Raw genomic sequence first — 24562 nt, 5'->3', positions numbered from 1 at the left:
GGCCTATATCATGACAAGGGCATTGTGGCAGAGGCTTAAACTAACCTCAACAAGTTTTTTAAGTATATTAATAGTAAAAAGAGGCAGGTTGAGAGTGTGGCATCATTGAATTATGGTATCAATATGGTTACAGATACAGAAAAGGCAAGGACACAATGGGCCTGATTCACTAAAGGGCGATAAAAATTATCGCACGCTTTTTCGCGTTAAAAAACGCAAAATAACTTGCGCGCGATTCACCATCGTATTATCACGTGCGAAAAATCGCCATTTTCGCATGGGGTATTTCTCGCACTAGTTTTACCATTTTGCGTTAATTTCCGCGCTGAAAAGAATACGATCGCATGATTCACTATAACTTTTGCGCGCTAAATATCGCATTCGGCTATACGAAAATTAACACCTACTACAGGCAGGCGAAAAATTATACAAAAGTACAGTAAATGATTTTTTGCAATAAAATATGGACTTACAGTGTTATTTATTCAAGTCTCTGTTTCCCCCAGAGTGACGCAGCCGCCAGTTTGCAGCGAAATGTTCATTTTTAATACAGTAATTTTCCGCAAGTATTGGCGTGTATGGCTAACATGGCGTGCGTTCATTTGCGCAACTATTTCTATTTGGCTACAAGTGATGAAATGTTTCGCCAGGCATGGATTCGCAGCGAATTTTTGGACGTGCGTTGAATTTTTTCGCGGCGGATTTTTTCATGCGTTTCGAAAACAATCCGCCAATGGCAAAACGCATGAAAAAATTCGCCACGCAAAAATTCACCACACATCCAAAAATTTATACAAGTGTCAAAAAATAATAGTCACGGGCAACAATTTTTTTGCCCGCACAACATTTTTGCCGTTTCGGGGATCTTTAGAAAGATTTGCTAATTTTTCACTAAAGAAACCAGAACACATTTGCTCATCACTAGTTAGGTATAAATAGTGGCTACTATTTATAAGCATCTACTATTTATATGTGGCTAATATTTATATACACCATTTATATGCTTTGACAATTTTTATACACTATTTCTATGCTACCATTCATATTCGGCGATTATTCGCGTAATTTAGCGCATGTACAGGCAAATACCGCATTGAGTTAAATAACGCTTGCAATATCGCGCGTAAAAAAGCGCGAGTATGCTTATAGTGAATCGTGCGAAAAATCGCCAAAATTAAGCGGCGGTAAAAATTTTAGCGCACAATAAGAATAGCGCACGTTTTATCGCCCTTTAGTGAATCAGGCCCAATATCTGCATTGTTGGCTCATCTTATTTTAATCAGTGGTTGACGCAGGATATGGTGCATAAAGGTTTACGAATTTTACTGTCGCATGGCAAATTTCTTGCGCCGTCCAAATCATTTCGCCCATCCCTTATGAGCAGGAATCAGCATGGCTTTATGAAGGATGGGTCATGTCCAATTTAATTGCTTTCTATGATGAGGTTAGTAAGAAGCTGGACAGTGGGGGTCCAGTAGATGTAATCAATTTGGATTTTGCTAAAGAATTTGATACCGTGTCCCACAAATGACTGCTTTCTAAACTAAGTTCTTATGGTCTTAGTGAAGCCGTTTGCACAGAGGGTGGTTGTTAATGGTACATTCTCTGCTTCGAGTAAGGCTCTCAGTGGGGTCCCTCAGGGTTCTGTACTGGGTCAAGTTTTGTTTAACTTGTTCATGTAACTTGTTAATGACTTAGGGGAGGGTATTATAAGTAATGTATTAGTGTTTGCAGATGACACAAAACTCTGCAGCCCAATCCATTCCATCTAGGATGCGGCATCCTTGCAGCATGATTTGGACAAACTAGCAATCTGGACGGCTAAGTGGCAGATTTAATATGGATAATTGAAGGTCATGCACCTGGGATGTAAAAATATGCAAGTCAATTATACCCTAAATGGGACTACACTTGGCAAATCCACAGGGTATAGAGAAAGGCAACTAAGCTGCTAATGGTAAGTCTTAGTTATAAAGAAAGACTGGCCAAGTTAAAGTTGTTTATATTGGAGTAGAGGCGTTTAATGGGTGATATGAAAACTATGTATAAATATATAAGGGAATCATATAATAAACTTTCTAATGCTTTATTTATCAGTAGGTCCTTCCAACTAACACAAGGGCACTCATTCCAATTCGAAGAAAAGAGGTTCCATCTAAATATTCAAAAAGGATTTTTTACTGTAAGAGCTGTAAAGTTTTGGAATTCTCTCCCTGAACCAGTCGTACTAGCTGATACATTAGAAAGCTGCAAGAAGGGGTTGTATGGCTTCTTAGCAAGTGAAGAAATACAGGGTTATGGGCGATAGCTCTTAGTACAAGTTGATCCAGGGACTGGTCCGATTGCCATCTTGGAGTCAGGAAGGAATTTTCCCCCCTCTGTGGCAGATTAGAGAGATATGGTTTTTTGCCTTCCTCTGGATTATCTGGCAGTTAGGCAGGTTATATATAGGCTTTAAGGTTAAACTTGATGGATGTGTGTCTTTTTTCAGCCTAACTTAATGTTACTATGTTGTTTAGACATTACTGTTTATGAGATCTGCGGGGGCTGTTTGGGCCTCTATGAAAGACAGGGCCTATTTTGAATCCCAGTCCAGGCCTGAGAACAGAAGAAAGGCAAGAAGGAATACATTAATTAATTAATTGTGGCAACTTTTCTAATCTTGCTGTTTAATAAACTAAATTAATTAATTGCTGTTGACAACTGGGTATTAAAGTAATTACTGCTTTTATTGTATGGTATGTACAGTGCAGTGAGGGGCCAATTAAAAGTAGCTCCCAAGTCAAGCCCAGTACTGGATTGCCCTCATCTTGTTAAAGGAATACTGTCATGGGAAAACATATGTTTTTCAAAACACATCAGTTAATAGAGCCTCTCCTGCAAAATCCTGCATTGAAATTGTTTCATTTAAAAGCACAAACAGAATTTTTTTTTAAAAAAAATTGCAGTTGGGGCTAGCTATGCTCTTCAATTCCAAGGCTGCCACAGCAGCAGAGTGATATCACCCCCTCCCTTTCCCCCCAGCAGCTAAACAGCAGAACAATGTAAAAGTGCAAGATAACAGCTCCCTGACAGAATAGCACTCAATAGTAAAATATCCAAGTCTGGCTTGGGACTCCAGTTACACAGTAGTAGGAGAAACAATAGGTCTGAAAGCAGTTCTAATGTGTAGCGCTGGCTTCTTCTAAAAGCTCAGAATCAGGCACAAAGCACAGAGATGGCTGCTGCCTACACACCAAAATTACAACTTAAAAAAATACATTTGTTGGTTTGAGAAAAAAATTAAATGGTAGAGTGAATTATTTGCTATGTAAACAGTATAATTTAAAAATAATAAGTACATCACAAAAATCATGAAAGAATCCCTTTAATTGACTATCATGTGTTGCTACCTTAGCAGTCAGATGGCTGGAGCTGTTGCAGAAAGCGGTACTAGGGGTATGCAGGCTGAAGCGTTATGTGCCTTGTGTTCCCCCCTCCTTTTACTCTAGGCATGTGCCTCTTTTACCTACCCCTGGTTCCAGCCCTGTTCCAGTGTTATTATTACATTCATTTTTTTTTTTATCTAAGCATTCACTACAAATCACTAATAAAAAGGATACACTCATTATAAACTGATTTTATTTTCTATTCTGTAGGGTCTATTCTCAAGAAAAAAATCCTAAACACTGCATTTCCAGTGGTAGTATTTTTACTTTTACTTAATGTTAATAAAGGTGCCATATTTTTTTCCCCATCTTATTTAAACAACTCAGATGTTAACCTAATTGAAAATGAATGTCACAATATGATTTCCTTGTGCATGACTTTCACAACAAAACATGACAGTGTTTGAAAGTAAAAAGTTGTGTGTGTGTTGTGTGTGTCTTAATTGTGTGTCCCAATTCGAGAAACAATTTAAATGCAGCTACCTCGCAACATTTGCTACATAGTAACATAGTAAGTTGGGTTGAAAAATGACATACGTCCATCACGTTCAACCATAATGCCTATATATAACCTGCCTAACTACTAGTTGATCCAGAGGAAGGCAAAAAACCCCATCTGAAGCCTCTCTAATTTGCCGCAAAGGGGAAAAAATTCCTTCCTGACTAGGGATGTAGCGAACTGTTCGCCGGCGAACTAATTTGCGCGAACATCGGGTGTTCACAAGTTCGCAAACTTTCAACGATGTTTGCAATTTGGGTTCGCCTTAGCTGGCGCCAAATTTTGACCTCTCACCCCAGACCAGCAGATACATGGCAGCCAATCAGGCAGCTCTCCCTCCTGGACCACCCCCCCCCTTGGACCACTCCCTTCCATATATAAACCGAAGCCCAGCAGCCATTTTACATTCTGCCTGTGTGTGCTTGAAAAGATAGTGTAGGGAGAGAAGCTGTGCATTGATTTGAGGGAGAGTTTAAGTAGGTTTTCTGGCTAGTAATCTACTTTCTACTGCTCTGTATTTGTGTGGGGAGAGAAGCTGTGCAGTGATTTGAGGGAGAGTTTAAGTAGGTTTTCTGGCTAGTAATCTACTTTCTACTGCTCTGTATTTGTGTGGGGAGAGGAGCTGTGCATTGATTTGACGGAGAGTTTAAGTAGGTTTTCTGGCTAGTAATCTACTTTCTACTGCTCTGTATTTGTGTGGGGAGAGGAGCTGTGCATAGATTTGAGGGAGAGTTTAAGTAGGTTTTCTGGCTAGTAATCTACTTTCTACTGCTTTGTATTTGTGTGGGGAGAGGAGCTGTGCATTGATTTGAGGGACAGTTTAAGTAGGTTTTCTGGCTAGTAATCTACTTTCTACTGCTCTGTATTTGTGTGGGGAGAGGAGCTGTGCATTGATTTGACGGAGAGTTTAAGTAGGTTTTCTGGCTAGTAATCTACTTTCTACTGCTCTGTATGTAGCTGCTGTGGGCAGCTGTCCTGCTGATCTCATCTGCTGACTGCTGCAGCTCCGTCTGTGTGTGTTGGAGACAGGCGTGCTGCTCATAGTAGTGCACCAAACACGTTACACATAGTAGTGACATTGCATTGCAATAAAATCACCTGAGTGACGTTTTTCCACCAGCAATAATATATTCCGTATCCACTACTGTATACATTGCCCTTGCAGGCCTTGTTGCCCGGTGTCTGCAACCAAGTGCCACCTAGCTGTGTGAGCTTTTTCACAATTTGTCTAAATAACAATAATAATTCCGTGTCCAGAAACATCACCTGAGTGATGGTTTTCCACCAGCAATAATATATTCCGTATCCACTACTGTATACGTTGCCCTTGCAGGCCTTGTTGCCCGGTGTCTGCAACCAAGTGCCACCTAGCTGTGTGAGCTTTTTCACAATTTTTCTAAATAACAATAATAATTCCGTGTCCAGAAACATCACCTGAGTGACGGTTTTCCACCAGCAATAATATATTCCGTTTCCACTACTGTATACGCTGCCCTTGCAGGCCTTGTTGCCCGGTGTCTGCAACCAAGTGCCACCTAGCTGTGTGAGCTTTTTCATAATTTGTCTAAATAACAATAATAATTCCGTGTCCAGAAACATCACCTGAGTGACGGTTTTGCACCAGCAATAATATATTCCGTATCCACTACTGTATACGTTGCCCTTGCAGGCCTTGTTGCCCGGTGTCTGCAACCAAGTGCCACCTAGCTGTGTGAGCTTTTTCACAATTTGTCTAAATAACAATAATAATTCCGTGTCCAGAAACATCACCTGAGTGACGGTTTTCCACCAGCAATAATATATTCCGTATCCACTACTGTATACGTTGCCCTTGCAGGCCTTGTTGCCCGGTGTCTGCAACCAAGTGCCACCTAGCTGTGTGAACTTTTTCACAATTTGTCTAAATAACAATAATAATTCCGTGTCCAGAAACATCACCTGATTGACGGTTTTCCACCAGCGATAATATATTCCGTATCCACTACTGTATACGTTGCCCTTGCAGGCCTTGTTGCCCGGTGTCTGCAACCAAGTGCCACCTAGCTGTGTGAGCTTTTTCACAATTTGTCTAAATAACAATAATAATTCCGTGTCCAGAAACATCACCCAAGTTGTTGTTGTTTTGTAAAAATAAAAAAAATGCCAGGCAAAGGCAGGCCGCCACGCAGAGGCACTAGGGGCCGTGCTGCTATGATATCCTGTGGCTCTAGGAAATTGCCCAGTGTTCCGAAGGCACTTACCCTGAACTCCCAAAATGCTGAAGTGGTAGTTGACTGGCTTACACAGCACACCCCATCCTCTACCGTTTCTAACTTTGCCACAACATCCTCATCCTCCTCTGCTATGGACACCCCACCTACCACTTCCTCCACCACCGCCGCCCCTTCTTCACTGGAGTCAGAGGAGTTATTTACTCATGAGTTTGTTGAAATGAGTGATGCACAACCATTATTGCCAGAAGAAGATGAACGAGATGAGGACGTTACACCAGATATAACTCAGGCAGGCAACACAACAGAGATGGACATAAGGTGTGATGAGGTCCCCGCTGCTGCTGCCTTCTGTGAGCTGTCAGAAGAAATTGATGCATCTGAGGAGAATGATGATGAGGAGATTGATGTTTTGTGGGTGCCCACAAGAAGAGAGCAAGAGGAGGATAATTCAGATGGAGAGACGGAGAGTCAGAGAGGCAGGAGGAGAATAAGACTTAGAAGAAGCAGGGACAGCTCGCAGGGAACAGTAGGGCAACAACATGAATCGGCACCTGTGGTCAGCCAGCCAATGCACCCGCCAGCTTCTACTGTTACCGCTAGAAAGCCCGCATTAAAAGGCTCAGCAGTGTGGCATTTTTTTAATGTTTGTGCCTCTGACAAAAGCGCTGTAATTTGCAATGAGTGCAGTCAGAAACTGAGTCTTGGGAAGCCCAACACCCACATAGGTACAACTGCTATGCGAAGGCACATGAACGGCAAACACAAAGCACTATGGGAGCAACACCTCAAAGGCAGCAGCCAAACTCAAAGCCACCCTCCTTCTGGTCCAGCATCTTACTGCTCTACCTCTGCTGTCCTTGACCTGTCTCAACCACCCTCCACTCCGCCTTCCACCTTGACCACCAGTTCCTGCTCATCTGCCCCCAGCCAAGTTTCTTTGAGGGCCATGTTTGAGCGTAAAAAGCCAATGCCTCCGAGTCACCCCCTTGCCCGGCGTCTGACAGCTGGCTTGTCTGCGCTCTTAGCCCGCCAGCTTTTCCCATACCAGCTGGTGGACTCTGAGGCCTTCCACAAATTTGTAGCAATTGGGACACCGCAGTGGAAGGTACCCAGCCGCAATTTTTTTTCCCAGAAGGGAATACCACACCTGTACCAGCATGTGCAGAGCCAAGTCACCGAATCTCTGTCATTTAGTGTTGGGGCAAAGGTCCATATGACTACTGACACATGGTCCTCCAAGCATGGTCAGGGCAGGTATGTCACCTACACTGCCCACTGGGTGAATCTGGTTATGGCTGGGAAGCAGGGAATGCGTGCTTCAACAACAGTGGAGTTGGTGTCACCGCCACAAGTCATCTTCTAACTCGTCTTCTAACTTGGCTTCTTCCTTGGCTTCTTCCTCCTCTGCTGCTGTGTCCTCCTCCACACCTGTGCACCCCCAGCTCCCCATAGGCTATTCGACGTGCCAGGTACGCCGTTGTCATGCTGTCTTGGGCATGACGTGCCTGGAAAGCAAAAACCATACTGGATCTGCACTCCTGTCATCTCTGCACTCACAGGCCGATCGGTGGCTGACCCCACACCAACTGAAAATTGGAAAAGTGGTGTGTGACAACGGAAGCAATCTGTTGGCAGCACTGAGACTGGGCAATTTAACACATGTGCCCTGCATGGCACATGTTCTAAATTTAATAGTCCAACGGTTTGTCTCGAAGTACCCAGGATTGCAGGACATTCTAAGGCAGTCCAGGAAGGTGTCTGGCCATTTCAGACGTTCCTGCACAGCCATGGCACGCCTTGCTGACATTCAGCGGCGGCACAACTTGCCAGTCAGGCGTTTAATTTGTGACAGCCAGACTCGCTGGAATTCAACGCTCCTCATGTTTGAACGTCTGCTGCAACAACAAAGAGCCATTAACGAATATCTATTTGAACTGGGTGGTAGGACTGGATCTGCAGAGCTGGGGATTTTTTTCCCCCGTTACTGGGTGCTTATGCGTGATGCCTGCAGGCTCATGCGCCCTTTTGACGAGGTCACAAATATGGTTAGTCGCACCGAAGGCACCATCAGCGACCTAGTACCCTTTGTGTTCTTCCTGGAGCGTGCCTTGCGACGAGTGCCAGATGAGGCCGTAGACCAGCGTGACCAGGAGCAGGAAGAGTATGATTTGTGGGCGGAATCACCAGAACGAGCCCAGGCACCTGCTGCAATGCAGGGAGAGGTGTCAGAAGTGGAGTCAGAGGAGGAAGGTGGCTTTGTGGAGGAGGAAGACCAACAGGGGCAGGCTTCCCAGGGGGCTTGTGGTCACCTTGTACGTGGCTGGGGGGAGGAGACCGTGGTGGATGAGGACGTAGTCCTTGATAACGAGGAAGGGGAGATGGATACCTCTGCATCCAACCTTGTGAGAATGGGGTCTTTCATGCTGTCATGCCTGTTGAAGGACCCCTGTATCAAGAGGCTTAAGGAGAAGGACCTGTACTGGGTCGCAACGCTACTAGACCCTCGTTACAAGCATAAAGTGGCAGAAATGTTACCAACGTACCACAAGTCCAAAAGGATGCTGCATTTCCAAACTAGCATGCAAAACATGTTGTACAATGCTTTTAAGGGTGATGTCACTCCACATTCCAGGGGCAGAGCTGCCAGTAATCCTCCCACGAGCACACCTGCAAGGACAATGCACTTTGGCCACTCTGTAACATCAGACATGCAAAGTTTTTTCAGTCCAAGGCAGCGCCAGAACCCTTCTGGATCCACCCTCAGAGAACGCCTCGACCGGCAGGTAGCGGACTACCTGGCATTAACTGCAGATATCGACACTCTGAGGAGTGATGAACCCCTGGACTACTGGGTGCGCAGGATTGATCTGTGGCCAGAGCTGTCACAATTTGCCATAAACCTTTTGTCTTGCCCCGCCTCAAGTGTTCTCTCAGAAAGGACCTTCAGTGCAGCAGGAGGGATTGTAACTGAGAAGAGAACTCGCCTAGGTCACAAAAGTGTGGATTACCTGACCTTTATTAAAATGAATGAGGCATGGATCTCGGAGGGTTACTGCACGCCGGAAGACTTGTTCTGACTGCCCATGCAGCTGTCCTTCTCTGCAAGTCGCTTGACACCACTCACAGCTGTCCTTTAGCGTCCTCCTCCGCCACCGTACAAACTAGGGTGCAAATCCAACTGGTTTGAGGCATGGATCTCAGAGGGTTACTGCACGCCGGAAGACTTGTTCTGACTGCCCATGCAGCTGTCCTTCTCTGCAAGTCGCTTGACACCACTCACAGCTGTCTTTTAGCGTCCTCCTCCGCCACCGTACAAACTAGGGTGCAAATCCTACTGGTTTGAGGCATGGATCTCAGAGGGTTACTGCACGCTGGAAGACTTGTTCTGACTGCCCATGCAGCTGTCCTTCTCTGCAAGTCGCTTGACACCACTCAAAGCTGTCCTTTAGCGTCCTCCTCCGCCACCGTACAAACTAGGGTGCAAATCCTTCTGGTTTGAGGCATGGATCTCAGAGGGTTACTGCATGCCGGAAGACTTGTTCTGACTGCCCATGCAGCTGTCCTTCTCTGCAAGTCGCTTGACACCACTCACAGCTGTCCTTTAGCGTCCTCCTCCGCCACCGTACAAACTAGGGTGCAAATCCTACTGGTTTGAGGCATGGATCTCTGAGGGTTACTGCACGCCGGAAGACTTGTTCTGTCTCCCCATGCAGCTGACCTTCTCTGCACGCCGCATGACTCCACACACAGCTGTCCTTTAGCGTCCTCCTTTTTGAACAGGTAAATCCTGAGTTTTTCTGGCCTCTGTGCTTCAGCGGCTGCGACAACAAAAAAACAAATATTTTCAACATTTATCTAACATATATTTGTCCAAGCTTTTACATTCCCTATCTGATCCCCCATGTCCCTCTATGAGGGGGTGGCCATATTTGTGCAGTAGATGTCTGTTAGCATTAGAAGCTGTAACTGACAGGCTGAGAAGGGACAGTCAGGCTGGCGTTGGAGTTTTCCAATGTGCAGCTATCGAAATTCGAGTCGCTGTTAAAACATGGTTGATCAGTGCTTGGTACGCTATCTTAGTTTACTTTAAAGGTTCTGCCTGCGGTATGGTTGTGATACCATGTATCTAACATATTTTTTCTGTCCTCTGTGCTTCAGTGCCTGCGACAAAAAAATGATTATTTTCAGCATTTATATGCCATATTTTTTCTGGCCTCTGTGCTTCAGTGGCTGCGACAAAAAAAACATAATTTTTTAGGAATGTACACATGCCTGATTTTTCAGGGTTCTGCAACAGCGGCAAAATCGTATCTTTTATGGTCACCGCAGGTGATCAATAAAGTAGTCCAAAACTGGGCCCACACTGCAAAATCAGTGTTTTTTGGTTCACTTCACTGACATTGAATTACCTCTGCCTGACCGTGCACGTGCGCACAAGCACGGTGACTGCTAAACACACCACTACAGAAATATTCCCACCGACAGGACGAACGTCCTGGAGGTGACAAGCAACTAGTAAAAACTATTATTCGCTCACTTGACGGTATCATTAAAGCTTTTTGCGTTTTTTTTTGTTGCAGTAAACGCGGCGTTTTGTCTTTGCGTGTGAACCGGCCGTAACCTTTAAACGACTTGATTGGCATGTAGACGCCGGAAGTTTTAAAGCAGTTTATTACACAAGTTTAGGAATGTAGTGTGATTTGTGCCCTTTACAGCACAAAACGCAACGCTGTGTCAACAACGTATTTTTCAGAGACATTTTTGCCCTTGATCCCCCTCCGGCATGTCACTGTCCAGGTCGTGGCACCCTTTGAACAACTTTAAAATCAGTTTTCTGGGAAGAAATGGCTTTTCTAGGTTTTAAAGTTCGCCTTCCCATTGAAGTCTATGGGGTTCGCACTTTTTGGCGGAAGTTCGCGAACGGGTTTGCGAACTTTTTTTGCGAGATTCGCTACATCTCTATTCCTGACTCCAAGATGGCAATCGGACCAGTCCCTGGATCAACTTGTACTAAGAGCTATCCCCCATACCCCTGTATTCCCTCACTTGTACTGAGAGCTATCTCCCATAACCCTGTATTCCCTCACTTGCTAAGAATCCATCCAGCCCCTTCTTAAAGCTATATAATGTATCAGCCAGTACAACTGATTCGGGGAGGGAATTCCACAACTTCACAGCTCTCACAGTAAAAAATACTTTCCGAATATTTAAACGGAACCTCCCTTCTTCTAAATGGAGTGGGTGCCCTCGTGTCCGTTGGAAGGACCTACTGGTAAATAAAACATTAGAAAGGTAATTATATGATCCCCTTATATATTTATACATAGTTATCATGTCACCCCTTAAGCACCTCTTCTCCAGTGTAAACAGACCCAACTTGGCCAGTCTTTCTTCATAACTGAGACTTTCCATACCCTTTACCAACTTAGTTGCCCTTCTCTGGACCCTCTCTAACTCAATAATGTCCCGTTTGAGCACTGGAGACCAGAACTGAACAGCATATTCTAGATGGGGCCTTACCAGCGCTCTGTAAAGGGGAACAATAACACCCTCTGTTATGTCTGAGTCTCTCCTCCCGTGAATCTATGCCCCTTTTAATACAGCTCAAAACCCTGTTTGCCCTTGCAGCTGCTTCCTGGCATTGCTTGCTACAGCCAAGTTTATTATCTACAAGGACTCCAAGGTCCTTCTCCATTATGGATTTGCCTATTCAGTCCCATTAAGGGTATAAGTGGCTTGCATATTTTTACATCCCAGGTGCATGACCTTACATTTATCCACATTAAATCTCATCTGCCACTTAGCCGCCCAGATTGCCAGTTGGCCAAGATCCTGCTGCAAGGATGCCACATCCTGGATAGAATTGACTGGTCTGCAGAGTTTTGTGTCATCTGCAAACAATGATACATTACTTATAATACCCTCCCCTAAGTCATTTATGAACAAATTAAACAAAAGTGGACCCAGTACAGAACCCTGAGGGACCCCACTGAGAACCTTACTCCAAGTAGAGAATGTACCATTAACAACCACCCTCTGTACCCGATCCTGTAGCCAGTGTTCAATCCATGTGCAAATGACTTCACTAAGACCAATAGACCTTAGTTTAGAAAGCAATCGTTTGTGGGGAATGGTATCAAATGCTTTGGCAAAATCCAAATAGATTATATCTAATGCATTCCCACTGTCCAGCTTCTTACTTACCTCATCATAAAAAGCAATTAAAATGGTCTGACATGACCTGTCCTTCATAAAGCCATGCTGATTACTTTCAAATAACTTGCCCACCACGGATGTCAAACTTATAATTGCTGGGCTGAGATCTTACTCCCTTTTTAAATATAGGAATGGCATTCGCCTACATGCAAAACTTTTTTTTATGCAACCATGACTTTTTGACGTGACTGTGCAACTTTTTTGACATGCGCTACATTTTTTCCCACTCCAAATACACGTTTTTTTACGCCAGTGGTTAAATGTGGAATTTTTAGCAAATCCATGTTTTTTTTATTAAAATATATTGTCTCATTTTTTAAAAATTGCATTTTAGTGTTATTAGTAGAATTTAAGCTATTTTTTCAATTCGAGATTTTAAGATTAATTTGAAATTTGACAGACTCATTGAAAATCATTGGTAGAATTTAATTTGACAGTGTTCAAGTTGTTTTTCTTCACATTTTGATGTTATCAAGTTTTTGAAATTTAAGTTTTTTATTAACTAAATATTTGTGATTTTAAAGGTTTACAAAATGTTTTGAATTAGGAAAAAACTTTAGGAAATTAAATTATATTTTTGATAAATCTGCTGGCTGTGTTTAAACTTCTTGCGTTTCTTTACTTACCAGCAGGGATACAGCATTTACATAGTTATTGTCAGGGAATTTAATCTGGTAGCCTTCTATAATGCCTTGTCATTATAAAGGCCATAAAAAAGACTTTGCGGCTATATAGTTTTTTTTTTAAACCAAGAATAAACTAATTTCCACAAATGTCAGTCATTTATCAAAAATTTCTAATCGAAAAAGCATGAATAAAAAAAGTCAGGGAAAAACCGTGAAAAACTAAACTTTTTTAAATAGTTGCACGAAAGCCACAACTTTTTCATATTGTTGCACAAAAGCCAGCATAAAAAAACAAAACCTCTAAAACCACAAACCAAATAAAGATCTTCCAACTGTTAAACGGACTTCTGCGTAATTTTGACACGTTTTAGGTGGTGTGTTTTTTAATTTGGAATTGTTGTGATTTTGTCTCATAATAAATTGCAAAAAGAATTGTGTTCTTTTTGTGACAAAAAAGGATTTTCAGCAACAAAAAACCCAGACTGAAAAAACTGAGCAATAGTAAATTCCTCCACGAGTAATGTCTGGCATCTAACAAGAAAAGTACTTGAATTAAATAATATTCCTTTTGCGATGGCTTTAAAATACAGTACAGTAACATCTATGTTTCAATTTCAAATACTATATCAAGGGGAAATGTTCACATTGTATTACTTATGGGCTTGCAGGTTTATTATTCCTATAATTTCTGAAGACCAAAGCTAAAGATATGTTAAAATTATTTGAATTGAGTGTTTGTATTATTTTGATATTCTGTTTCTAGTTTGGCATAATTTGTAAATTAATTATTTTTCTTTCTTTTTTTGTAAGAATTAGAATCAGGGAACTATTTACCTTTGCAGAAGATTTTATTACAAAAATACAGAATAAGTTATTCTCTTTTAACTACAGCTAAGAGCATGACTATTACAGAAGGTCAGATTCTCATTTCAGGGATCAAATATTACATTCATGTTTTTTCTTCCCTGTAGAGAAAAAAAGGTTACACGTCAGAAAAATAACATAGCCATAAACTGAACAGGCTTTCAGAAAGAGTTCTTATTGATTGTATATATCTAATGAAAAAATGTATTTAGCATGCATTCAGACTAATATTGTGCTAGTGAAATTGCAACAAAATTGTTTATGAATACAAAATTCAATGATTTTACCATATTAATCCTTAGTGGCAGATTTAATAAAAATTAAGGTTTTTCACGTTTTTCTCAGGTATGAGAAACTAAAACACAAAAACACAACCTTGATTGTACAGATATGGGATTCCCCTATCCGGAAACCCGATATCCAGAAAGCTCTGAATTACGGAAAGTCTGTCTCCCTATTTTAATCAAATAATTCAGATTTTTAAAATTGATTTCCTTTTTCTCTGTAAAAATAAAACAGTACCTGTATTTGATCCCAACTAAAATATAATTAATCCTTTCTGGATGTAAAATAATCCTATTAGGTTTAATTAATTTTTTATTGATTTCTTAGTAGACTTAAGGTATGAAGATCCAAATTATGGAAAGATCCCTTATCCGGAATACCCTTTGTCCCGAGCATTCTGGATAACAGGTCCTATACCTGTATTTACAATCAATTTTTCCGGTTATTATTAAAAACGCTTTGAACAGAAATTTTGCCCACCTGAAACCTGCCAAAATAGCTGTATGGTTAAGGGTTGAAAAAGGATCTGTGTCCTTCCAGTTTGGTTTACTCATTTGATTCTTTCGTAATTAAGCTAGCTATCACAGAAAAAAAGGTAATACATTTCTCTACCTACATGTCTGTCATTGTGCCTTAATTCAGAGACACAGTTTTATGATACTGGTTTATTCTTTTTAATAATCACTTTTAACTCATTTTATGTTCCTATCTAAAATGGTTTCAACCCATATTTTTTAACCCTTTAACTGCCAACGATGTACGGCGTACATCGTTGCAGGAAAAGGCTTTATCTGCCAACAACGTATGCCGTACGTCTTTTGGCAGATAAAGATTCTCTCTGCAGAAGCGGCATGTGACATGGGCAACGAGCCAGGGGGGCTGTCATGTCTGCCCTGCGACGCAATCGTCGCAGGACCGTCCCCCCAAGCAGCAGGCGCGATTGCATCTGCTGCCTGCTTCCTGTTTCCCCCCTATTTCTTGCATTTACACACTTACACTCACTTATATACATTTATACCTACATACAGCACACAATTTAGCACTTTTTTTTTTTTTTTTTTTCCATTCAGGGTGTTTTATCTTGGTACCTAATGCTATGTGGGAGAAAAGATGCTGCAAAGTGGAAGCTTTGAGAGGATTTTTGGAAATGTCATCAAAATTGCTAATTTTAGAAATGCTTTGCCGCTTGGTACTTTGGAGTAGAAAAAGACATGGGTACCCATTTTAGATTCAGGAGAATGTGTACTTTCCAAAAATAGATGACTTTCTGGGGTGAGCATACTTTTTACTAGCTTTATCCCACATATAATGATGTAAATGTGTTGATTTTGCAGGAGCTGAAATGACAGAAATGATAGATCATATGGGGGTATGTTCACATTGGGGCCCCTACATGCCATGTACTAAGGTACACCTATACATATTGGGCATCAAACTATTCAGTGGACCCCTGGCGTTCAAATTTAGGGTGTTTTTTCTTGGTACCTAATGCTATGTGGGAGATAAGATGCTGCAAAGTGGAAGCTTTGAGGAGATTTTTGGAAATGTCATCAAAATTGCCAGCTTTAGGAAAGCTTTGTGGCTTGGTACTTTGGAGTAGATAGACATGGGTACCCATTTTGAATTCAGGGAAATGTGTACTTTCCAAAAATAAATGGCTTTCTGGGGTGAGTGTACTTTTTACTAGCTTTATTCCACTTATAATGATGTAAATGTGTTGATTTTGCAGGAGCTGAAATGACAGAAATGATGGATCATATGGGGGTATGTTCACATTGGGGCCCTACATGCTACATGCTTAGGTAAACCTATACATAGTTGACATCAAACTATTCAGTGGACCCCTGGCATTCATATTTAGGGTCTTTTATTTGGTTACTTCATGACCTGTAGGAGATACTATAGACTGGAAGCTTTGAAGCGATTTTTCAAAAACATTACAAATTTTGATAAAAACCTATAACTTTAGGAAAGCATTGTGACTTGATAGTTTGGAGTAGACAGACAATTGTGCCTACTCTGGATTCCCCAGAATCTGTTCTTTCCAGAAATGTGTAATTTTCTGGGATAAACCTTCTGTTAGTGAAATTTTTGGACTTGAAATCTAAAGTATGCAGCTTTCCGAAGCAGTGCTTTGGAAATTTGGTAGTGTACTGCTGGGTATTTTTGACCTATACAAATGAAAAATCTCCATAAACTATATATTTGGTTTTGGTGCGTTCAGGAGACATGGGACTTTCCAAATCAGTTGTATTTTTGTGCATAAAATAATTTTTGTTTCTGGTATGTGTGTTTATATTATGGAAAATATATATATATATATATATATATATATATTTTTTTTTTTTTAATCTTGTAGACATTTAGAAGTCTATATCTTGTTACAGAATTGGAATTACACCAAAATTCTACCAAATTTTGAAATCTTAGTTTGTCCTGAAAAAAACAATATATTGTTTTCCTGGGTAAACTAAAAGTCCCCCCGAAGAAAGGCCCCTAAAGTGAAACAGTGCAAAATGTTAAAAAACTGCCTGGCAGTAGAAGTTCCGCTTTGTCCAAAACGGCTGGCAGTGAGAGGGTTAAACACAGATGTGTAGCATGCTTTTCCAGCCGTTGTCTGGGATTTGTAATATACTGCTGTTCCGATCTTTTTTAACTTCGGTGGGCACACCAAACTGAGCTGTCTGTGTCAATATAATTACCTCACATTTATCAGAAGGAAATATCCTTTATTATGGACAAAGGGCTTTTACATTAAGACTTTCCTGTATGTATGAATAGTTTCCTCTCAAGGCAACTTCGGGCGACTGTGGGACATTGCAGCGACGCGTATGCAATCCCACCAGCGATTTATATTCTAGCCGGTGTAATGGCATTGCGGGGGAAATTAGTCACCCGCAACAACGTAGATTTGTCGCTGGGCGACTAATCTCCCTGTGTACCCTTGCCCTAGTAGCTCTGCTTAGGTTCAAATGTATTCAGTGTTTGTAAATGAGCCCCAGTTTCTTCTAAGAAAAATCCCTTTCAAATGATAATGAAAAATAATGATAATGAAAAATAAGCTTAATGTGTGCATCATGGATACATGTATTTAACAAAAAAAAATGTCTTACTCATTACACCAGTAAATTTTTATGGAATCCGACTTTATACACAAGTACTGGTATAAACATTTACAGCATTTAATGCATTTTAAAGGAGAATCAAAGCTTTAAAAACAATTAGGTTTTGTTTTGCAGCCCTATAACAGTTATGGGGTATGCAGTGCATTTGTTTCTATGCTGCTATGAAAATGTACATAGTATCATGCATTTTATATTGTATATACTGGTATGGGATTTATTATATAAAATGCTTGGGACTTGTGGTTTTCTGGAGGGTTGTTTTACCATCAATATGAATTTATACTATTACCATAAAAGGACATGTAAAATCTACATTTGCATATAAATCTGTTGGGCACGTCTCCCCCACCCGAATGGCATCATTTGTACTGCATATATCCCCTTCGCTTGCCAGCACCATCACATTTTCCTAAAGCAAATAGAAGCTTTCACCCCATGGCCATCTTTCTTCTGATACATAATCAGATATATTTAAATCTGCAAACAGCATATACACAACAGACCCTTATTCGACATACATTTCATCAAGAATACAGGCTCACGCAGGTAGAACTGTCTCTGATAAAAGTTCTGCTTTGTTTGAGCACTGTAATGGTAAAGCTGAGCTCAGGAGAAAAAATCTGAAGCAGACAGCTTGAGCTGAGTTTCTATGGGAACCAGCAATGCCATCTCTTCACTGGCTGATAGACTGGGGGCGTGTTTAGTAATCTGAGTTTAGAACAACTGAGCATGCCCACAAGCCAACAGCCAAGGCAAATTCCTTTGGCTGAGTGGGTTTTAGGAGAAGAAGGAAATCTAAGTGATTAAGGGGATGCTGCAGCCTTACTATTAATCTCTGGACAACCAGTGTGGCAAGTATTGAAAGATTTCAAAGAGGCTGTTCACTGATTAAATTTTTGTGTTTGGGGTTTACATGTCCTTTAAGTACAAGGCACTGTTTTATTACCTTTTTGTTATTCAGACCATTCTGGATATTGTGTTTCAGAATAAAACATCTTATACCTTATATGTGTAACGTTAAGATTGCTGCAAGTAAACATATTACTTGCAGAGATCTGTTTTAACTGTGGGGAAAATGAAAAGGGGTGCATTTCACCACGAGTTATAGGTTTTACTTGCTGCAATCTTAATGTTATCCTATTGAAAGTCTTTTTTGGGAGATTTGTTAAACGCGGGATCGAAGATTTAACCGCGGGCGACAAATTTGTTTATTTAACAATTATTTCCTTTTGTAAAGACACAAAAATGTCTAGGGCAATTCAACAAACAGTTATCGTACAGGTCCTGATAATATTAAAAGAAAACTATTGAATATTTAAATAAACTGAAAATATTTCACAGGGACTAATAGCAAGTTAGTACAGATTCTTAATATACAGCTGGATTTTATTTAGATGATCAAGATATTTTTTGAAACATATAGATACTATTAGTATGAACCACATTCATACATTTTTTTATATTTTCTATATATAAACACTGGCAGACAGTTTCCCATCTGGTTGCGGATTAGTCATTGCCTAATTGTTTTTAAATCTTATTATCTAATTTATGAAGTATGATATCAAGAGAGTTTTTTTTTAAAAGGCTTAAAAATTAAAGATGATTATAACTAAATAGCTTGGCTTTTTTCAGTTTGAGGATTTTACCACACTTTGGGCAGATTTATTAAAATTTGAAAATTGATAAACCTGCCTCCCCAATTTTTGTATGTTTTCTTGCTAATACTGTACTTTGTAAAAATAGCAAAAAAAAAAATAGAACGACTGAATTAAAATGATGCCTATGCTTCATATTGGGCCTTATTTTATGTAAAGAATTAGGCATTTTGTTGAATGTTCAAATGTTTGATTTCTGTTCTTTCAGTTAGAATGTACCCAAAAATCACACATTTGCCACATTTACTTTTTTCCAAGGATGTAGCACAAATGCTTTGAAGCATCGCTGAGTGATTTTATAGAAGAATTTCACAAAGAAACACAGAGTGGTTTATAGAGGGTTTTGATAGTATGCATGTGCATCTGGACTCATTGGCACATACCCAAACATGATTATTTAGTGCTTCAGTAAAAAGATAAACAAAGACATTTGAACAAATGTAAAACAGCAGAAAGAATATAAGTGAGTTAATCTCGAGCTGCAGGCATACCTTCAGTTCTCTCAATAGTACCCTTAAGTCTCCCCATATTTCTCCCGTTCAGATGATCAGAAGCTTCATAGGAAAAAAAAAGCTCTGTAAATAAATTTCCCATAATGCCACACTCCTGCACCAAGACCGATGTACATGTGCACTTAATAAGACTATGAGGACGCTTTCTGCTGATTGGCTCAGATCACAAATTCCTAAGGGGGTGAAGGGAGAGTTTTTAGCATTCTTGGGGGAGGGGGGAGCTACACAAAGGCTGGCACAGGAAAACCAAGAGACAAGAAATCCTGTTTCTGTAAGTGCTTATGGCTGTATTTACATAGACCTTTGTGAGTTTTTACCTTTTCATCTCCTTTAAAGTATTTTAATAGTATAAAGATGCAGGTTAAGTGTGTGGCTCCATTAAATAATTGTAATACTTTGGTTATAATTGATAAAAAAAAAGGCAAATGTGCTAAATCAGTTCTTCTCTTCAGTGTATAAAATTGATGGGTCAGAGTTTCAAGACCCACCAGATAGGGAGACTGATGGCTTACCTCAATTTAGTCAGTGGTTGACACAGGTTATGGTACATAAAGGTGAAAAAGGCACCAGATGGAATGCACCCTCGGGTACTAATAAAGTTTAGTTTAGTTTTAGCCAGGCCTTTATTTCTGATTTTCTCAGACTCATTTAATCTGGTATAGTACCTATGGATTGGAGAAAAGTTGATGTAATTCCTATATTTAAACGCACACCCTACCCCCCCCCCCGCAGAGCCTCCCTAACCCCTGCAGGCTTCCCCACCCGGCATCCTACCCTGAGCATGCATAAATTTAATGCATATGGGGAGGAACGGTCGGGTCTGGGTTTTTCCCGGTGGGACCCTGATTAATGGTGCATTGTCTACTTGGAGTAAGCTTCTTAATGGGGTCACACAGGGGGAGGGTATAGTAAGTAATGTATCAGTGTTTGCAGATAACACAAAGCTAGGCAGGCCAATTAAATCAATCCAGGATGTGGCATCCTTGCAGCAGGATCTTGACAAGCTGGCAGTCTGGGTGGCTAAGTGTTGATAAATGCATTTGGGATGTAAAAATATACAAGCAATTTAAACCATTAAAAGGGTGGCACTTGGCAAATCCATAACGGAGAAGGGTAAAATTGGGTAAACTTATTTAGTACAACTTGTAAACTTGACTGTACTAAATAAAAAATGTATAATACACAAAACTTCAGAGCAGTGCTGAAACTATTCTTTGCCATTACCTCCTTTATTAACACTTGTCTTTATAATCAATGTATAATATACAGTATATACTGTCAACTTTGAGTGTGGTTGTCTTATTTCTGGCATGCTCGTCATTAAAATGACATTAGTGTACGATTCTTTTTGGCACAAACTATTGAGGCTGGGAAACCAGTGTCTTACACAAAATTTAACAGAGCAGACTAGACAGATTCTTTGTATCCAAAAGTCATAATTTTTAGATTTTTAATTCATTATGTTGGTTTGAAAAAACCAACATGTTGTTCTTCGACTTCAGCTTATTCTTCCGCTTCTTAATCTTCTTTTTCTTCTTCTTATTCTTAGTGCCCCCATTTTCTAAACGCTACTCCTCCTACAGTTTTAAATAGTGATGAGCGAATCTGTCCCGTTATGCTTTGTCATAAAATATGCAGAACGGCAAGAAGATTCGCGAAACGGTGAAAAATTAGCGCAATGCATTTGTTGTGCAAATTTTTTTTTGTTGCCTGTGATTTTTGTCGCGGTCATGCCTTTTTTTTATGTGCCCTTTTTTGACGTGACCACGGCCAATTTGATGTGCAACAAAATTTTTTACATGCGGAAGTTCACTGCAAATCCTCTCCACACTTCTTCATCCTATAGCGAAGCAGGTTGCTTGTGCTTTCCTAAGGGATCCCGCAACCTGTCTTTTTGTGGCACTGCTCCAAACACCACAATCTTTTTCAAGGATTTTCAAACTGTTGCCACTCTTACAGCTTTGAAGCTACACTCCCCAAACATGAATAACATAATCATGGGGCCACCCCAAATGAAAAATCAATATTTGCTGGATGATACAAAGTGGGAGGAGCCAACAACAGCCAATCAAATTTCAGAAAGTGACTTTAATGGGGAAATTTAAACTGCTGCCACACTTACAGCTTTGAGGCCACACTCACCAAACTTGAATCACATAGTCATGGGGTCAACCTGAATGAAAATGGATGGCCAAAAATGGGCAGAGCCACCTACAGCCAATCACATTTCTTTAATTGATTTCAGTGGGGAAATTTTAACTGCTGACATTCTTACACATTTAATGCCAGTGTCCCCAAACTTTTAATAGTTTGTCACTGGGGGACTAAGGTTAAAGGTTAGGAAAAGTGGGTAGAGCTACCAACAGCCAATCTGTTTCCACCCATTAAATTTCATTGGTTTATATTTAAACTGAGGCCATTATTTAAGTATTAATTCCAGGGTTGTTTCCAAAGTTAGTCACTGGGTATTTGCAGTTCAAAGTTGGGCGGAGTCACCAACAACCAATCACATTTCTATTTCCTATTTACTTTCAGTGATGAAATGTAAAATGCTGACAGTCCCACAATTTTTACTTTGCAGAGTTGGTCACTGGGGGACTGCAGTTCAAAAATAGTAAAAGTGGACAAAGACTGGTTGTTTTCAGCTGAAGTCTTCCACACTATCTTAATTACAATGTATATTTCTTTCAGTTATCCAGTGTAACAGCTTTTTAAAATGTTATAATGCTAACAAAGGTGTGAAGACAGTAGTACCAATGCCATAATAAACGCTGGAAGATGGATTTGAATTTTATAGCTCTTAATCACCTGTCTTGGCATAATTATACGGAATATAATGATTTTTTGTGTAAACAAAAAACAACATTTATTTATGGTCGTCATACACAGTGTAATCAGCTTATTTGATATAACTTGTTCAAAGAAGATCATCATTCTTTCCACAACTAACTGTAGAAGGAAAGGGGGGCCTGGGCTTTTAAAAAAGGGCATAATATTTTGTCCGAGTTATAAATCTGGAAAAAATTATATTTATATGAAATTTTAGATTATATTATAATTATATTAATAGTTTCTAATTTTTTGTAGGTATTTATGAGCCGTCATTTCTTGTATAACTGCAGTGAACCTACTCTGGATGTGAAGATTGCCTTTTGTCAGGTGTGTGTTCCTTACAGGTAAAACAAGGTACCGTATGAATTTGTATTCCATTGTTCTTTTAAAATCTGTTACCATTTCAGTGTGTTGTGTATATTTGTCAGAATGTTTGCCCTGTAAAGCTTATCTGTTTGAGTATTCACTTCACATGCATAGGATTTGAAAAGATATTCTTTTTATGGAAAGGAAAGCCCTGGAGCTATAAGCACAGGGGCTGCATGACAAGGCATGTGAATCACCAGCAGCCATATTACACTGGTTTATGTTTAGAGATTAGCAAAATCAGGTGTGGATTAGATGAGAAGGAAAGAGTTAAGACAGGAGAAAGCTGGGCTGGGGGAGAGGGATGTGATGTCAGGAAAAGAAGTACTCATTTCCTTATCTTCTGAGCAGGTAGAAACATACCACCCACCCTCCCCCTATTTGCATATTTTGCAAAAATGTCAGGGGTTTTCTTCTTTATGGTCTCATATTATCTATTAATAACTGAATGTGGATGTTTTCCTGAATACATTGTTATATTGTGGTTTCTGTGTCTTTATACAGTATAAACTTCAGGTTGGGTTATTCACCTTCCTCTGGATCAAAACAGTGGATATATGATAATGTATTTTATTTGTCACAGCAGCTGTAGGACCATGCCAGGGTACTGCAAAGGTAATTTTAGCAGAGGGAGAAAGGAGTTTCTCTCCTGGACTGCACAGTGGATTGATAGATACAGGCGCTAGATTTAGTATTAGTGGTTGTATATATAGTTTATGTATGTGAGTGTATAGATTGGTTAGTATAGGTTGTGTGTGCTGGGTTTACATGGATGGGTTGAACTTGATGGACTCTGGTCTTTTTTCAACCCTATGTAACTATGTAACTATGCTTGTGTTAGGTGACAGCCTGCTTGGATTTCCTATCATTGAAACGCTTCAGATCCAGGACCGGCAGCAGGGCTGCTGAACTTCTCTCATGGTTGGTGATACAGCTCCTGCTGGTAGCAGAGTTTGGCGCCATCCTCACTGTAGGTAGAGGCAGTCTTATCCTCAGTGGTGGATATAATGACATAGTGCTGATGTCAAATGGCAACTATGGAAGTAAAATTCAAGTCTTCAGTGGGGAACTGCTGAGCATTGTAGCAATCTCTTATTGGATTCTAGCTTTGAAATATTGCCTTGGGTTAGGCTGACAAGGTCCTATTTATTTGATGTGAATAAATGCTGTGGCCATTTAACACCTGTCTCCTGGTGTTTTATTAAGTTATGTAACAAGGGGGTTCAGTGGGGTTCCTCAAGGTAAAGGGTCAATTGAGGAGTTCCCTTGTCATATATACTGTATGCTTGTTTCAACTTTACCCACAAAAACTGAAATAAGTACTGTATAGGATCTGTTATCCAGAATGCTTGGGACCTGGGGTTTTCTGGATAAGGGGTACTTCTGTAAATTTGATCTCCACACCTCCAAGTTTATTAAAGAAAATTTAATTGTTAAATAAACTCAATAGGATTGTTTTGTCATCAATATGAATTAATGCAGCTTAGTTAGGATCATTTACAAGGTACTTTTTTTATTATTATAAAGAAATAGGAAAAACATCTCCCATAGATGAAATCTATGGGAGATGGCCTTCCAAAATTCAGACTTTCCTGGATAATGGGTTTTCAGATACCTTATCTGAAAACCCATTATCCAGGAAAGTCTGAATTTTGGAAGGCCATCTCCCATAGATTTCATCTGTACAATAAATGCATCACTTGCTATGTAGCTCACACCTCCACTTTGTAGAGATGCAGCAGAAATTCCTAAACTGTAGGGCCCTTCCCTCTGGTAGGACCTACATAGGGTTGCAACCTCTGCCGGCTTTCTTAGCCAGGCTGGGGTGACATCATGGGGGGTGGGGAGGAGGTGGTACTGTGACATCACAGGGGCAGGGAGGAGGCAGGACTATGACATCAAAGGGCAGGGCTATGACCGAACAGCCAATCGCCGATC

The 24562-nt window shown here is 40.4% G+C and overlaps 1 protein-coding gene across 12 annotated transcripts in view; it reads left to right on the top strand.

Annotated features, from left to right (window-relative positions):
- Positions 1-24562, top strand: part of mapk10 (mitogen-activated protein kinase 10) — a 175566-nt gene that overhangs the window by 71343 nt on the left and 79661 nt on the right. For 9 of the 12 annotated variants that reach the window (NM_001318247.1, NM_001318248.1, NM_001114219.2 and 6 more), the window contains 1 exon segment: positions 22514-22585. In NM_001318247.1, the coding sequence (NP_001305176.1) occupies positions 22520-22585 (66 nt within the window). In that variant the 5' untranslated portion in view covers positions 22514-22519. 12 annotated transcript variants of the gene reach the window in all.

This window comes from Xenopus tropicalis, chromosome 1 (assembly GCF_000004195.4).
Source record: "Xenopus tropicalis strain Nigerian chromosome 1, UCB_Xtro_10.0, whole genome shotgun sequence".
NCBI lineage: Eukaryota > Metazoa > Chordata > Amphibia > Anura > Pipidae > Xenopus > Xenopus tropicalis.
This window is presented reverse-complemented; position numbering and strand designations above follow the sequence as displayed.